Source organism: Pezoporus flaviventris, unplaced genomic scaffold, assembly GCF_033815535.1.
Source record: "Pezoporus flaviventris isolate CSIRO_AGI_PZ_B2104156 unplaced genomic scaffold, CSIRO_AGI_Pfla_v1 ptg000035l, whole genome shotgun sequence".
In the NCBI taxonomy this organism is placed as follows: Eukaryota; Metazoa; Chordata; class Aves; order Psittaciformes; family Psittacidae; genus Pezoporus; species Pezoporus flaviventris.
This window is the reverse complement of record NW_026892583.1, coordinates 1,731,778-1,748,814: the sequence shown is the minus strand read 5'-3', so window position 1 is coordinate 1,748,814 and position 17,037 is coordinate 1,731,778. Positions and strand designations below refer to the sequence as shown.

The following is a 17,037-nucleotide window of genomic DNA, read 5'->3' as shown; positions in this document are numbered from 1 at the left end:
TGGCCAAAGACTCCAGCAACGGCCTGGGAGCTTGATGATCTTACTTTAAATCCTGGTTCTATGATTAATGCTTGACATTGATTTGATTTCTTGCTCCTACTTCAGCTTTTCAGCAGTATGAATATTCACCACGGAGATGTTGTAAGATTTAATCTTTCAAATTCTGGGGTGGATAGAAGAACAGAAAACATTAACAACTTTTATCTTCTCTTACTATTTACAAAGACACCTTAAACTAATAAAACTATTATTTAGCTAACCAGTGCTAATTGTAATTGACTGCAGCAACACTTTGCTAAAGTGTACTTCTGAGAAGAGATATGAAAGATATTACAAGAGATACCTACAGCTTTCCTGTGTGTCTAACAGCTCTGGGCATGGAAGTTCATCTACTAAGACCTTCAGGTTCCTAAGTTACAAGGGATATTGCAATATAATCAAATGCTTTTTATGTTACTGAGACCTAGCAACTTATTGCCCATCAAGCAAAGTACTATAACTGGTCACAGACAACCCCCACCATAACCTCTTTCCATTATGTGCTAGGATTAGTTATGCTACTGAGGTTCAAGATAAAATGAGTTATCATATATTTGACCTATAGTAAAGATGCCTATGAGGATAGCTGATGATACATAATAATCAGAGGGCAAGCTTGAGCTCTCAATCCTCCTACTCCCCTCCCAGGGTAAAATGGGACTGAAGAGAAAGCTTAAGTTCCTCTTTTGGAGGAACAAGCACTTTACAAGTTTCCCAAGCCAAATATTGGGTTAAGACTGAGAACCCTATAACCCCAAATTCCCACATTCCTCTGCCTATGAATTGTAATCTGCTCCCTCTTTCTGGACTGCTTTACTGTTTCTACTGCTGGTTCCCTGTTCAAACAACTTCCTTGCTGATCACACGTACCACTTAGTATGTGGTTCTTCATCAAAGATGATACCAGCTGGGTCAGCTAAAATCACTGCTATATTTGTTTCTTCACACAGGCTTAAAATAAACCCTCAGAAGATTTTATACTATTAAGAATTATGTGGTAATTTGTTGTTTCTAGAAATCTGTAAGAATTTGAGTTTAAATTAAAGTGCTTATTTGGTTTAGGACCCTTAATAACATCACACAACCAGGTTCAACACTCCTAAAGCTGGCTGGCTCCATCTTCTCTCTGTAATCAGTGCAGGGAAAAAAAATAGGGTCACTCAGAGAGAAATTTAGAGCTCTGGTACCTTAAAATACCCTCTGAACAATCCGTTCTCCTTGTATTAAGGGAGCATGAGAGGGCAGAGTAAATGACTAGCTGTGAGCCATGATCCTTCTGCCCCTTAAAGCACTATTTTCAAAATGGATCTGAAGGCATTCTCCTTCCCAGCCAGCCATGAAGATTTGAAATGAGAACAAACAAGAATGCAGAATACATTTAAAAGAATACATTTTCACTTATATTTCATGTGATTCAGGTTACAGAAAAATGCAAGACAGCCACTCTGAAAAGCTGGCTCACTTTTGGCGTGCAGTTACCCAAACCGGGGACTATCTCTTTAGAAACTGCAATCTGAAAGTAAGAATTAGATGCTTGCCCCCATACATAGACTACTATGTAGGAATTTTAAGAGTTAATCCATTAAATCAATGGAATACTGGTAAAATCATGATAATTTGCCTAAAACTGGAGAGTTTCTCTAATTACGCTTGTGTTTTATACAAGACCAGATTAAAAACATCTTTCAAGTTTGACTTAAGATGGTTGTGTTGTGTCTATCTGTCAGTAAGGACCTACCCAAGAAAAGCTATAGTGTGTGCATGTATACATATATATATACACACACACATATATATATATATAAACTGTATAAAGAGTGCTTACAATATCGGTATGCCACTTCGAAAGCTAAAAACTGGGGGTAGCAAGGAAACACACTTTTGGGGGTCTCTGATCACTTCAGATAAAGACTAATCCATATTTCAACATAGTTTTTTCCCAAAGTTTAAATCAGAAGTTTCTCTATAAGGAAAAAGGAGGAATGCGCAGGAGAACAATGCAGGGCATATACAGTTGTTTCCAGTTAGCCAAGGTTTGCTCCTAATGGAACATGACAACGTTCTCTTACTATTGTTCCTGAATTTTCATTCCATCTTTCAACTCCTGTTTCTGAGCTCTGCATGAGTCCCAGGCAAAGCCCTGAAAATATCCATCTATTTAACCTATACAACTTATAGAGTGGCCTATAGAGGAATAGTCCTTATTTACAAGGAAGATTCTGCAGGATGAGCAAGCAAAACCATAACTTGTCTCATTACAGCCCTATATTTTAAGGAATAGATTCTAGACATACGTTTTGTGGTGCTGGTTTTTACTGCAATTCAGGCTCAGAAGGAAGGCAGGAGGTGTATTTAATGACCATGCTCAACATTCTCCACTGTAGTAATTTCAGCCACGAAACAAGCACATTTGCCCACTTCAGGTACAACAGAGAATGAAAATAAAATCTTTCCCCTATCCAAAATTCCTTTTTTTTTTCCCCTTTTTCTTTTTGAAGTTGCAATTCATAAGGGGACAGAGGTCAGAGTTCAAAATGCTAGTCTTACCCTACAGATACCAGTCACTTGGGAGTAACTCACTTCTACTGGCTCTCGGTTTTACTGCTGTGAACTATTTGACAAATGCTGACTCATAAGAGCTAAGGGTAAAGGAAAAAGTTAGTGCAAGCTCACATAATAATTTTCAGCTTCTTGCATTGCAGTCTTCCTCAGACTCTGCTCTTTGGTGCTTTGAAAAGGATCACTTATATCAGTCATAGTAATCTATAACAACACGTGCTATGCGTGTATGAGAATGGTTCTTTGAAGCATTATCTATTAAAGTTAACATTTTTGAGTCTTGCTTTCATACTTTCATATAATTTGTGGAGATTTGGGGTTCTTTGTTTGGGGTTTTTTGAAGATTTGGGGGGGGGGGGGGGGTGTGTTAGGTTTTCATCTTCTATTAGGAACAAGAGCCTTGTTCCGCCTAAAACCTGGCTCAACTATATGACACAGAAGCAGCTATTTTCAACAGAATAGCACTCATTCTCTCTCATGAAATGGTACTATTTCATATGGTGGTGAAATCCTGCTTTATCCTGACCCCTAAAATACAGATTTCTGCTATTCCTTGTCCTAGTGATAGTAACTTAGTTTCAAAAACAGCAAGAACACAAGACTTGACTAGATAAAAATACCACTTAGTACTGGTGGTGTCCCCTCCCTCCATATATTTCTGCACCTAAAACTTGCTTCTTTGATTACTGAGTATATCAGTTTCACAACCTTGTTGCAGACAGCAACACTGCACCAGTCAAGGAACTTGACTTACTGTCCTGGCACCCTAAAACTCCACTGCAAAAGACATTTCAAGTTATAGAGCCAACAAATAGGCATCAGCACTATGAGCAGCAAGAACCACCCCATTCCCAGAATACTGCTGCAAAGCATACAGACAGAGCCAGCAAAGAAAGCAGCAGGTTGAGCTAAAATGCCAAGTTTCATACAGCTTTAAAAACATGAACTGTAAAATAACTACCATCTCCTCAATTCCCTTTGCTCCCAAAGAGCTTTCAGTTCTGTCTTCCTATTTACAGGCAAATGACATGTGTTGACACCACAGAAATAACACAGCTGTAAAAGAGTAATATAGATCCTATGCTGGCTTCCATAGTCCTATCTGCATAATCATCACTGAAAATGATGTAAAGATACAAGAAACAGCCTACCCTCATCCCTCCAGTTTCCAAGGGGGTTACAGGGCTCCTTCATGACTCCACTATAACCAGGCTGTTAACTGTGAAGGCGCAAGCACACCTAACCTGAGTAGTCAAAATGACTTGGATCTGTATCATCTTTTTTATGGTTTCTCCTTTGCACACTCCCTGTTACCAACACAAAACCAGATCTACAGTGGGCCAGTTTATGCCATCATTGATCCAACAGTAATCTAGAAAACAACAGAAAACAAATACATATATGTAATTGCAGGGAACATTCAACTACTGTATGACCACAAGTTGAGGGGTAGGGGGATGTATTAGCCACATTTCTTGACAAGTGATGGACAGCTCCTGAAACTGAAAGCAATAGGTTTCTAGTCCTAGGGGTATTGCCTTCAAATATGTCTATGTTCTCAGGGTAGATCAGTTTTCCCTGCTGCAGGCATCCCGCCGAGAGGCGAGGTCCCAAGCAAAACACAGGAATCTGACTGCAAGCCTTTGAGGTGGCAGGAGCCAAGGGAGGTTCAAAGACAAGGCTGGCTGGTGGGCAGCACCTCCGAGTATTGCAGAGGTTAGAGGTTAGTAAAGCAGGAGCCACTGGCCAATAAACCAGTGTTTGGAGAGCCCACTCTACAGATAAATTGGGGATCTGTTTACACCTTTCCCAGCTTTCTGAGTTACACACATTGATGCTTCCCACTGTGATCTTGTCCTGTGTCCACCAGCATCTCCCCTCTTCAACAGCTGCCCTGCTCTCTGCTGGCTGGCTTTATAACATGGCTAAAGGATGCTTGGAAACTTTTAATCAGCATCCAGCATCAAAAATAAATAAATAAAAGCACAACTGCTTTTATTTGTGTCAACTGCTGCAACAAGATCTGTCTTGTTTGAGATTTCCCATGACTGCTGCACTAATGCTAGGAGAATAGAAGCTTAAATTCCCTTGATTAGAGAAGCTAAACACAAAGCGAGCCCAGTGCCAATCACACACATGAAAGGACAGCTTTTTGAAGCAAGGAAAAAAAACCTCTAGGTAGGGTTACCACCATATTACAGCAGTCAAAAATCAGCACATACCTTAATTTCAGAGCTTAAGCTCTTTGCCAGGAAGATCTTGCCCTTTTGATGAAGGCATGTTTTGCTCAGTTTCCTGTAAGCTATATAGTTCTATTTTATATAAGCATAAACATACGCTAATCCCATACACACAGTTTTCAACATTGGACAACTTTAACCACAGACATTACTGCCAGCACTGCTTGATATGTATTACTGATTTCTGTAAGGATAAAAGCTGAAGGACTGGAAGTTATGGGGCTTTTTTCTGCATCTAGAGGAAAAATTCAGTTTAGGACATGGTGCCGCTTTTTAACCCCACACCTTGATCTTAGCTCAAGCTATGTAAAAAGCTTATCCTTTATGACTCAAAATCTGTGCATGGCTGTATGGCTGCCTGATTGAATAGATAAGGTGATTATTAACTGCTGGTTGTGATACTACTACGTGGTGGTTACACTGCAAGTGAGCAGGACTGAGAATTTTTCATGGACAAAATAATTGATGGATGGCAATAAGGGTTAGTTATGTAGTTCTTCTTGGTAAACATCTGAAATAACATGCTAAAGAGGAATATTCCTTACTGCATGAAGCCAAAGTTTGTAAAAAAGAAACAGTAATCTCAAAGATAATCATTAAAGCTTATTACAGAAGCCCCTGCCATCCCCAAAAAAGATGGAAAGTACACCACTGACCAGTGTTTGCATATTTATCCTGTATTAAACTGTGAGGAGGGAGCTGTTTTCCCTCACCCCTCGATACATTTATAACATGGCCCCAGGGAATAGACAGAGATTCCCTGAAGCACTGGCTACTAAACACAGGTAGCAACCCATAGAAACAAAACAAGTGGTGAGAGGAAGAGCTCAGAGCCCAGGCTTGGTGCTGCTTGCTTACCGAAGTGGTTCAGATAGCTGGTTAATGGGTGCTGCATTCATGCTCAGGCTTCACCTCAACACTAGATTCAGGATCAGGAAAGTTTCCCCAATGCCTCAACAGACACTACTGCTGTTTTTTGCTTTTGTTTCCTACAGTGCCAGGAAGGATTTTATGGTAGAATCTCCTATGCAGGGAAACAGAAATGAAGTATCCTGCGGATCTCCTGGGAACAGAATTCCATTACTGGCTGAGTCTGGCTACAGGAAACTGTATTTTTTAAGCTTAACCATAATCTAACAACTTCAATCCATGGTTCCCTACTCCACTATAAGTATCCCAGCAGATGCACACCCTCTATAATCCTCCTTTCCAGAGCATCTGTACAGATTTAAGCCACCAGGATAGCATATGCATTCAAAGACAACTAATGCTAGGTGCCATTTTCATTCCTGAAGATCATTCAAATTTGTCAGCTAATGGAGAATGAAAGACAAAAAAAGAGGAGCAGAAGGAAAAGCAAGGAGCCAACCCTCAGATACAAGGGGGCTGCTTCTTTTGCAAACCAAAGCCATTACAGTGTATTCCTAGCACAGCCCACTTCTCCATTTGTAAGAGAGATAGATAATTTCCCCATATATAGTCATCTATCTAAGAAACTGTCACATATTTCTTCACAATTTACAATGATTAAAGCAAAAGCCATCTGAAGATTATCTGGCAGCAGATTGTTTCTATAGAACATGTAAAACCTTTCTAACTTAAAAGCCAAATGCTTCTACTCCATTGTAAGATACATTTGATTTAGTCATAAACAGGAACCAGGACTCCTAAGTTCCATTATTAGTATTATACTAGTATTATGATTTGACTCCCTATATGTTATTTATTCCTCTATCCACTCATCAGTAAAATGGATACAAGACCAAGGAGTACGTACTACTACTATGTAATATACTCACATGCAAATTACTACAGCAATGCAGTGTATTTATACTATGGGTTGTAACACGTTCAGTAATGAAGGGGTAAGGGGAGCAAGTGAATTTGATAACGAAACATGATGTGGTACAGACTAAGCAGCAGCAGAGGGAGAACACAGAGTAACAAAGCGTGAGTGGAACACCAGGAGAGATGCTCAATCATCCACTTATCTGCACTGCTTCATGTGCATGACACAGAGTATTTTCAAATACTCTTTCTAAAAGAAGTACATGCCTTTCCAATTTCTGGATCATCTGGGTTTATCTGCAGTCTATCCAAGCTACGTATAGCAATTTGCAAGGGGTAAGTACCAGAAGTCCCCTTTGCAACAACATAAAACACAGACTTAAAATCTAATCTTAAAAACGTAGTAATAATATGGTCTTCAACCAGCATCATTTCTCTCTTACACTTGAAGTTCACCCTTGTGTTGTTTAGAGGCTGCAAACCCAGGTACAAAGGCAGCCCAGCCGCATCCTATACAAACCATTCACTGAGGTGCCGATTGCTCTCAAATTGAAGAGCTCTTTCTCAGATATGCCACGAAGATCCTGCTGTAATACAACAAGCATGAAAAGAGCTTGCTTCGTTCTGAAAAGCAACAGGGCACGACAGGCAACGGGGGGTGGAAAGTAGGATAAGGATACTCTCTGCAAGAAATGAAGAGGGGAGGGGGGAGCAATGAAAGGCTCGTATATAAATGCCAAGGATTCTACAACTCCCATGGTGATCCTGGCTGTAAGCCAGGAAAAAGTCTTCTCTTTCCTCTGCCGTTTGCAGCAACAAATCTTCCCTCTGGGGGAGGGGTGAGAGGGCTGGAACGAACTTCCCTGCATCTGATAAGATGGCAAATTGTCCAGGCCTGACATTTATGGGGGACCCGGAGCTCCACTGAAGCACTCTGAGAGGATGAAAGCAGGGTGAGCCTCTCCGATCGCGCTCCTTAAAATGCTACAAATGGCAGAGAGATGAAAGTTGGTTTAGGTTTGATAATGATGAGTCTGAAGAACCCCGAGACAGAAGCTGTACCCTTGTCAGGTAAAGAACTGCAGCTGGAAGTTGAATATTCTAATTTAAAAGCCTTGTAAAAAATCTCATTATGCTCAAAGAGCTTCCAGTGTTCAGATACTGAAGTTGTGTTTAATTGGCTAACAAGAACTAAATCCCATCTCTTTTATGTGTGCTGCACCACCCACAGGTAAACTCCACCACCCATTTGCTTTAACTCTCTCCCCAGGACTGTTTCACTGTAAGGATGGGATGTTTCACACACCAGCAGTGATTGCCTGGAGCCAGCAGAAAGGCTCATATAGCTGTCAGCAAGCTGATAAGAGCTGAAATTACTCTACAGAGCCCTCTTTAAAGAAGAGCCAAAGCAGCACATTAAATGAAAGAGAGGAGGGGTCAGAAAAGCCAGCCACTCATGTTGTTTTAACGTGGCACTAAAACAAGTCATTGATTTATGCATGTGTCTTCAGCTCTGTTTGACCCAGAGTCTGAACTTTTCTCCAGGTCAGGGCTGAAGCACATGGGACAGGCACTAGAAAAACCACAATAGCTTGTCCAGGTATTCCAACTGTGGAAACAAACACTGTGAACTACATGTCTTCTGTCCACATTTTTAAACTTTAATTTACATGCCTTTGTAGCTTTTAATTGTCTACATGGGCTGAAAAGACAAGATTTATCTAAAACTTTAGTTAATAAAACCCAAGAATGCTGCGTGGCCACTATTTGAGAGTACCCTGTGGGGCTTCAGGAGAGTGAATTGTCCATTCATACAAAGGAGGAACCTATACATCATGGTCAATATTCTCTCACTGAAGTGCTTAGCAGCCAGTGAAGTTAAGATGCATTTAAAAAACCCACTGACAATCTAACAAGGTTATTCCACGAGGTATTATAATACCAAGGTTTCCCACAAAGCTGAGTCCTGAAGCTGCATCACAGCAACCGCACCATGTCTGACCAAGCGGCCTTCTGCTCCTGTATTCTGTCTCTGACAACAGTCCGTAAGCAGGTACCTTTTGCTCCCATTTTCCCCTCTCTTCTTGCCCTTAACCACTCTCCAGCTTCCAGGAGTCTGCAACTCAGGAACTTCTAAGCCAGAGGGTGTATCCCTGCATTCATCTCTGACAGATTTTCCTTCTCTGGATTTCTTCATTCACCCTTAATGTCAATAAAACCCCTCACTCACATAAAATGCTGAAGCAGTGAGTCCCACACACTACCTGCTAGTTCTGGGAAAAGATCATCTCTCCTCCTTCAGTTTTTTAGGCTAGATTCCCAACAATACAAGTCCTAGGAAACTTCAAATAATTTTTTTTCAAACAATGTACAGTCCTATCCATTCACTTTCTTCAGGACCTTCTTATTTTATAGATCTGTATTGTATTCTTGCTACTCACCTTACCCCCAGTCATTCGTTGTCAGATGAAGAGTTATTTAATCACTCTTCTGAAACTTCTGATCAGACTCGTTCTATTATATCCTTTTTAAGCTGGGAGAACCTAACTGTGGACTGAATTTCATTTGTCACTTTATCACTTGGTCATGCTGTGCCCACATTTCTTTGGCCTGAGATGTGCCAGTTCAAAGTAAAACCTTTCCCAAAGCAGAATCATTCATAAGGGTTTATTTTCTATTACTGTTAGCTTGAGTTGCAAATTTTCCCTTAAAAAACATCCTGTTCTGGGAACACCTTCTACACAGCTACCTGATTTTATGGAATTTCTTATCTCCAGCATCTCCAGCTCTCTGTAAGTTTGATTGAAATTGGGCAGTAACAGAAATCAGAAGAGAAATCAGCATGCACATTGTATGTGATCATAGCCTAGTTTCCCTAGGAAACCAGGATGAAAAGAATTCCTGCACTCAAGAACACTAGCTCTTCATTCTTGTACCATTAGAGCACACAAAGTCACCCAGTCTTTCAGACTAGATATTACTTCAAAAGCTTTATTTTGAGGAGGTGGGGAGTGTTATAAAGCCAAAAAGGAACAGGCACACAAAGCCTTCTTTTGAAAATAAACTCCTTACCTAAAATCTGTTCAGTGAGAAAGAATGCCTAAATAAACAGAGGAATAACTCTTCCCATTGAACAGACTTTCATATTCTGATCCTATGCCTGCATGAGTCTATCTGTAGTAAAAGACTTCCAAGTATGTTGATATTTAGTGAGGAAAAACATTTACAGTATATCTGTATATTCAGATAGACTGATTCTTCTCCTCAAAAGAAGGGGGAAAAGGCACAGAGGCTCAAATACGAACTGTGGAAACCTTTCACACAGTTAAGACGGTTCTGTATCAACTACAGTGGTGAAATATGTTTCTAGGGATTAACAGGCTTTCAAAGCAAAACATCAGAAACACTCTGTTGAGAGGGAAACTATACAAGGCATGGTATGAGCACACAGCAGCAAAGCTTTGTTCTGCTTTTTTCCTTTACCTATTTCACTCTTCTTCAGGAGCAACACAAGATGTCAACTATCACTCTATCATGTAGGTCTATTACTTCTATTTCTTGCTCCCCCACTCCTAGGACTTTGCTATTACCTAGGTGCTGGTTTGGGATCAGCAAAAATGAAAGCCTAAGGATGCAGCATCAAGTCTGCTGGATCAGTAGGTGTGCAGCAGAGCTGCTTATTGACTTGCCTCTGGGCACTTCTGCCAGTGTTTCAAACTCCATATGGAACTATTTGTGAGAGGGGGATGGTTCAAGGAAGCTTCAAAGAAAATGAGAATGACAACGTTACTGTAGAAAACAGACAAGGCAGCAACCCCAGAGATGCAAAAGTTTCAACCTGACTGCTATTAATTTTAGCAGCTCGACTAGCAGAGGCTCTTTTTGATGGCCAATACACTGCAGTTTGTAAGAGCTGTCATATGCCAGTCCTTAGTTCTCATGGACAGAGGCTGTACACGTAGTACTGAATAACAACTTTTCACTACAGTGTAGACTAGGCTATGAGCACATAAACCATTCCCTTTTGGGAGGAAACACAGAGAACTGAACCAGCAATTGTTGAGGGCAAAACGTTCTGCAAGTTTGAACAACAGAAGTGTAAGTTAATATAGTTAAACCCCAGAGATCTCAGCACAATCAGGTATAAAGCAGGACAGTAGAAATTAACTTTGATTTCCCACACTTCAGGACTGCTCAAACCAATAAATCTCTTTCCTGGTTTATACCATATACAAAACAACTGAGCAAAACAAAGTTGTGTAAAACTGGAAAGGAAATCACAGCCCAAGTCATACCAGCCACAGATGACTCCAAAGCTAAAGCACCTGTATTTCATCCTCACCATGTCTGCATTGATCACTGTACAAGCTATTGGAAAATACGTTCAAATATGGGTTCTGAGGTATTTTAAATGTAATGACTTCTCTTTAAGAGCTTTGCTCTCTTCTCCAACAGATGTATGGCCAGAAGTACCTCCATATATTATATATTTTAACCTTGATGCATGATTACCGGAGTATCAACTGCAATAAAATGCTGCAAAGAGAGCACATAATCAACAAAGAGACCTGACAAGCTAACATTTACAATAAGATCTGGTTTAATTGACAGGTTTTCCTTAAGAATTAAGTCATAATCTAGATAACCACAGAAACCAAAGCAGTCGGACAGCAAGGCTCCAATCTCACAAAGGTTATCAGACCCAGCAGTTCTGATAGGTAAGATGAATGCATGCTTTATCCTACTCAAACCAGGAGAAATTTAGAGCAAGGATTTGTTGTTTGGCTAAGAAGAGGATGATCTCAACCATACTCATGTCAGAACATGTCAACTGGTTTCTTAATTTACATTAAAGTACATTAATTGGCAGGTACTGGCAAAGCATGTTTCACAAGTCTTCACCAAAAACATACTGTCTCCCCTAGTAGAATTTTATGTGCAACAAAACCATCTTTATTTGAAAAACCTAATCACATCCTCACTGCAAAGGGAACAGTGAGGTCTTGCAAAGCAACTTTGACACCGGCTTAATAAAAGCGCTTTGCAAAGATCTTTTTTTCCTCATTTTAACACCAGTTGTGGGCCAATCTTTTTGTCACTGTTACATCAAACCCAAATGTCTCACAATGTAAAAACAAGAACAGACATTATCATTGTGATTATCTGTTTCCATCTCGATAAGAGCAATGCTCAGAGAAAACTAGAACCACAAGACAAACGTAGAACAAGACCAGTTCCAAGTCAGTCCTCTTCCACTTGACAGAAAAAACAAGCATCAAAATATTGTATACGAATTACGTGATTAGCCCCTCAAGTTGAAGTTGAAGCAGCAAAGAAATCTGCTTAAATATTATTGAGACATATGGGTTACCTGCAAAAGTTTCTGTAGCCCTTCTATGGCTAAACAGAATAAACAAGTGCTGTAGATCACATCTGAAAACATGTATTAATCACTCCAGCTCATTTGCAGATTCATTCTATACATGGGTATTAGTTGAGTTTCATTTTAGTAACTCCCTGCCCAAGAAGATGATTCTCCTCCCCATCCCACATGGGCGGCTGAGTGGTACTTAATAGTTTAAGCAGAGCCAGCAAAAGCAAGCCCAAATTCACTTTGCTCCTGAACTACCCTTAGCACCAGCCTCAAAAGGTCCATTCCACTTCAGATTATCTCTTCTACTATACTATCACCCCTTTAGCCTGATTTTGTGAATCTTTATTCATTGATTCCTGCACATTGTCAGTGAAGTGAAGACACTAAAAAAATATTGGGAAGACGTTTTGTCTAGCCAGAAAGTCCTAATACACTTTCCCAAACCATTTAAATGGGAAGACAGCAAGAGTGCAACAGTGACACTGATGAGGAGGAAGGAAACAAGAATCTGTAGCACAGGTGGAATATTAGTGCATATTTATCAATAAGGAAAAGCAATCAAGTTACTGGCAGTCCACACAATATCAGTCACTAAGTACATTTTCACCTTATCAGATAGCTACAACATAGAACCATGTGTCAGCAAGGGAATTTCACAGATGCTTACACTGGGACTTTGCGTTGTAAATAAGACTGCCAGGACATGAAATGCCTGGATAACATGTTTAAGTATCCTCAATATGCAGCCAGAAATAAATTCACAATGACAAGAAAGACCTTGTGATTTCATCCTGATACTCTTGCTACCAAAACACACATCTATATCCTTAACAAAAGCATCAAGATGTGACAGTAAGAAAACATCCTTCCCACCACTGGTCAATAGAATTACTGTTTCCAATAGTTGCAGTGATGCTTTAGACCCAATGACTACTGCAAACCATCTATAACCCAACAAAATTCACTCCAGGCACAGGCTACGACTGCATGCTGGGTAATAAAATATCTTCTATTTTAACTTAATTTTATGGAGCTACAGACAATATATATAACCTACTGATCACCTGAATTAAGAGGGGTTTTGATGATTTATTTCATTGTGAATGTTATTTGGTTGGTTTTGGCTTGTTTTGTCTGTTTGTTCTTAAAACAAACAAGTGTTGTTTCCTGATTTCCTACTTTAAAATTACTGTGTAAGCTTTCCATAATGCCAAGTGCATTCTCTGTAGGAGAACACTATCCCACAATGATTATTTTATGATATTAGTAAAATGGACAGTAAGAAAAAAAATCAATGCACACTTCAAGGGATTGTTAATGTCAGTTTTAAAGCTTTGTTAGGCAAAAGTCCCTAGTATTTACTACATTCATGTCAGAGATAGAAAATAGAGCAAAACCATGTTTCTAGGACCTGCAAGAGCAAAGCTACTTTTTCACTTGCCATCCCCTGGTAGCAACTTTCAGTGCTGCCAGTGGGCCCCACCAAAAGAGCTCATTGGGTGATGCGACTAAAGAGAAAGGAGACCTCTGATGGCTGCTGTGATGTTTGCAGCTTCTCTATCCAGAGGATGAAGTGAAGCTGGGAACAGAATTCAGGTGCGAAAAGCTATTTACTGCTAAATTTGAGAGTCTATTTTCTCCCGCATAGTATTAATATGCACTGTGCAGTTTTAGCATTGTCTAGGTAGAAAGAACTAGAATGCTGTAGGTTACACCTTGAAAAACCACACCTTGGATTGCTTTTTGTAAGGGCCACACAAAAGATGACTGCAACTAAGGCTGGGTGGGGGAATTTCACAAACATGCCTCCACAGTTCTTGCATCTTTAAAAGTCACCTGAAATCACAGTTTACTGTTTACCTACATATTCAGCTCTTACTTCTTCTATGCCTCAATTCCTCATCAGGAAAAACAGTAACACCATCTCACCTTGTAACAGTACACGCTTGGGTACAATGAGGTGACAAGGATGAAAGGATCCTAGATACTAAGTTTACAGTATATGTTAACTTCTTACTTCTTCACTGGCTCAAAATGTAATCTATATATTCCAGCCACGGAAAGAACAATGTGGTTGAATTCTATGCCCTGATCTGACAACAAAACTCTTCACACTTTGTGAAAATCCTCACATGGGTAACAGTCCTCATCTGTGGAGCTTAGAATTAAAGCAACTAATAGTGTCTGTAACAGCAAAGCTAACAGACAGGAATCAGCATCAGCTGGAGTAAACTATAAGACGTTGCCTTATGACTACATACCCAGCCAACATGGACTTCATTCATGAGTCTGGACAGTTTGTGATCTCTGGACAGTTTGTGATCTCAGCTCTTTCAGTCACCAAAGAAGTAACTGAGAGAAACTGTCAACTTTGTTAAAATACTTAGAACATTATGGATTTAATACTTCCCTCTCGTGTTGAGTGATTAAAATTTATTTACAAACCAAAACTTCTTTTGAGATAAAGGCAAGACTCTTGAACTTCTTTTTTAATATAATTTCAATACTATGGTGAAGAAAAGAAACCAATATGCACTGTGATTTCATCAGAAGTATGTTAATATATGAGAGTAGGCAGTACACCTGCATTCAGTGAGAGCTTCCATCCCAAGATGTAGAAAGTGGACTTTGACTACATTGGTAGAAATTGGCAGTCTCCACACATGACAAATACCACCTGATCTTTACATGAAAAAGCACTAGTTAAAACCTCAGCTTCTCTCTTCAGGAGGTCTGCTGCAACCCAGGATGACTGGGCATCATTCACTGTGGATGCTAAAGATCCTATACTGTATTTCACAACAGCAAATACATTAATATAGTATGTCTGCCTACTGAAGTGGTCTTCTGCAGCCACAACCATAAGCAATATTCTTACTTCCCTCACCTGATGGGTAATGTAGGACTGATCAACAGCTGCTGTTCAACACAGCTGCACCAGTGATGGGTAGAGACACCACACTGAAAAGTGATGGTGAATGCATATGCTTAGCATAAAGAAAGGGGGTCAAATAAAGTATTAACATGAGTACAACAGATGCTTCTGCATTCCAACAGATTTCACAGCAAGGCAGGTACATGAACCTACACTCCAACCATATATACAGGAAAATCATTTAAACACAGTACATTGTTTTACCTGTCTTTGCATCTCTTCAATCTGTCGCTGGGGGACACTTTGCAGAATACTGTACATTTCGGGCATCTTTTCTTCAGGGATGACAACAGAGGCCCTACAGGCAAAAAAACACAGAAAATAAATGGTAAGATAAAAAGAAGTTTCACATTAAAAGATGTCAACTACTTTTCCAATCCAGAACCTTATCCCATTCTAATAAGACACATTCAGAAGATATTAGCAGAAAGAAGCAGTCTTCTCTCAGTGTAATTGATTATTCTGTAGCTGTTCCTTGGCAGCACCAGCCAGTCTACCTACAGATAATACCACAAAAGCCTGGACTGATCTGCACAGACAAGTTGATAAATACGGAAGCGACAGATACGCAGAAATCCTCATTTCTCATCTCTGGATTGCCACTGCCTTGCTGTCAGCTGAGATTTTTGAAGTGACTAAGGAGTAATACACAAAGAGTCATAAATAGCATATACAGTGCTATGTATGCAAACTAGTAACTTCTGTACATATTATCCCAAGATCATGCAACTGGGCACAGTGCATGCCTGGAAAAATAATCTAAGCTCTTAACACAGTGTACTCAGCTACAGAATAATTGTACCTTTCAGTCCCAGATGAACTTAGAAACCATGATACTATATAGTGAATTTAGCTTTTAAGTGAGGCATACACCTTCCTTAAAAGAGCCTGAATGCAGACCAGTTCTCACTGAATTCAAGCACAAGATAATAAAGCAAGTCTGTTTTAGAAAACATATGATCAGCTACAAGATAATCAAACACTCTGTCAGCTCTGTCTCACTTGTTTTCCTCTCTTGTTTTTGATGCATAATATATCAAGGGCAAAGACTGCATGTATCTTAGTCTGTATTCTACTCCCTGTAGTGCCCAGTACACTTCACTTATCATACAGATCTTATTGAAATCACTGAACGCAATGAAGTCTCTTATGCAGGGATTCAAAGTACAACAGTGAGGGTACAAACCTCTTCCAGTCCAGAACCTCAGAGAAAGGTAAAATGTAGGAGTCTGCAATGATCACTGGGACACAGCCAGCTTGAAGAACATCACTCAGCACAGCCTGTCCCAGGCGGGCACCACGTAGAACAACACAGAACGTAGACTCCTGTCAACAAACGGTATCCAACACACAGATGAGGATAAAAAGGGAAATGTTAGGTTTGTATTTCCATTCTGTGCTTTGTTTTAACAGACAAACTTCAGAATTCTAAACTGAGAAGAAAAATAAGTTAAATTTTGAAAGTTTGGCATAACAGGACGAGCAACAATCAACATGCACTTACTGAGTACAAACTGTATGAAGCCAACCTGATTTTCTTCTGTCACAGGGCAGCCCATCTCCGCGAACAGTAGAAAAGCAATAGATTTCACATCTCAACTTCAAAAGGCATTTGACATTTTTGATAGTACTTTCATAAGCAAATTAAGAAATCATGGGCTAGATAAAGCCCTCACAGTATTTACAGTTACATAAATTGTAGTTACAGAAAGAACTCTAAGTATTAAGCAGTTTGCAGTGGCTCACAGGTAAAACAGTGATGGACCAAATAAGCTTTCCTACGTGCAACAATATTCCATGTGTTCCTTAGTTACCTGAGTAGCAGAATTAGGACCATAGTTATTAGACTTTTCAATACTTAAAATTTGGTGGGATTAGCAAGAATAATGGTTTACGGGATTAAAGTTTGACATTATATGGATAAATTGACTAAAAAAATAGCCATAGGGTTCAACCCTTAGATAAAAATAACCAACTGCATAAACATAAAGCATGAAGTAACTGGCTAAGTTTTGCACTTTGCAGAAGAAGACATTTCCTAAGGATGGGAAAAGAAAGAGTATTCACATGTCAGCAATGTTGCACTGTTTTAAAACCAAACC

The 17,037-nt window shown here is 39.7% G+C and overlaps 1 protein-coding gene across 1 annotated transcript in view; it reads right to left on the bottom strand.

Annotated features, from left to right (window-relative positions):
- EXT2 (exostosin glycosyltransferase 2) overlaps positions 1 to 17,037 on the bottom strand; it is a 78,186-nt gene that overhangs the window by 48,582 nt on the left and 12,567 nt on the right. The window contains exons 5-6 of the mRNA XM_061462162.1: positions 16,122 to 16,261; positions 15,140 to 15,233 (exon numbers count right to left, since the gene is read on the bottom strand). Coding sequence (XP_061318146.1) covers positions 15,140 to 15,233; positions 16,122 to 16,261 — 234 coding nt within the window. The remainder of the gene's footprint in view (positions 1 to 15,139; positions 15,234 to 16,121; positions 16,262 to 17,037) is intronic.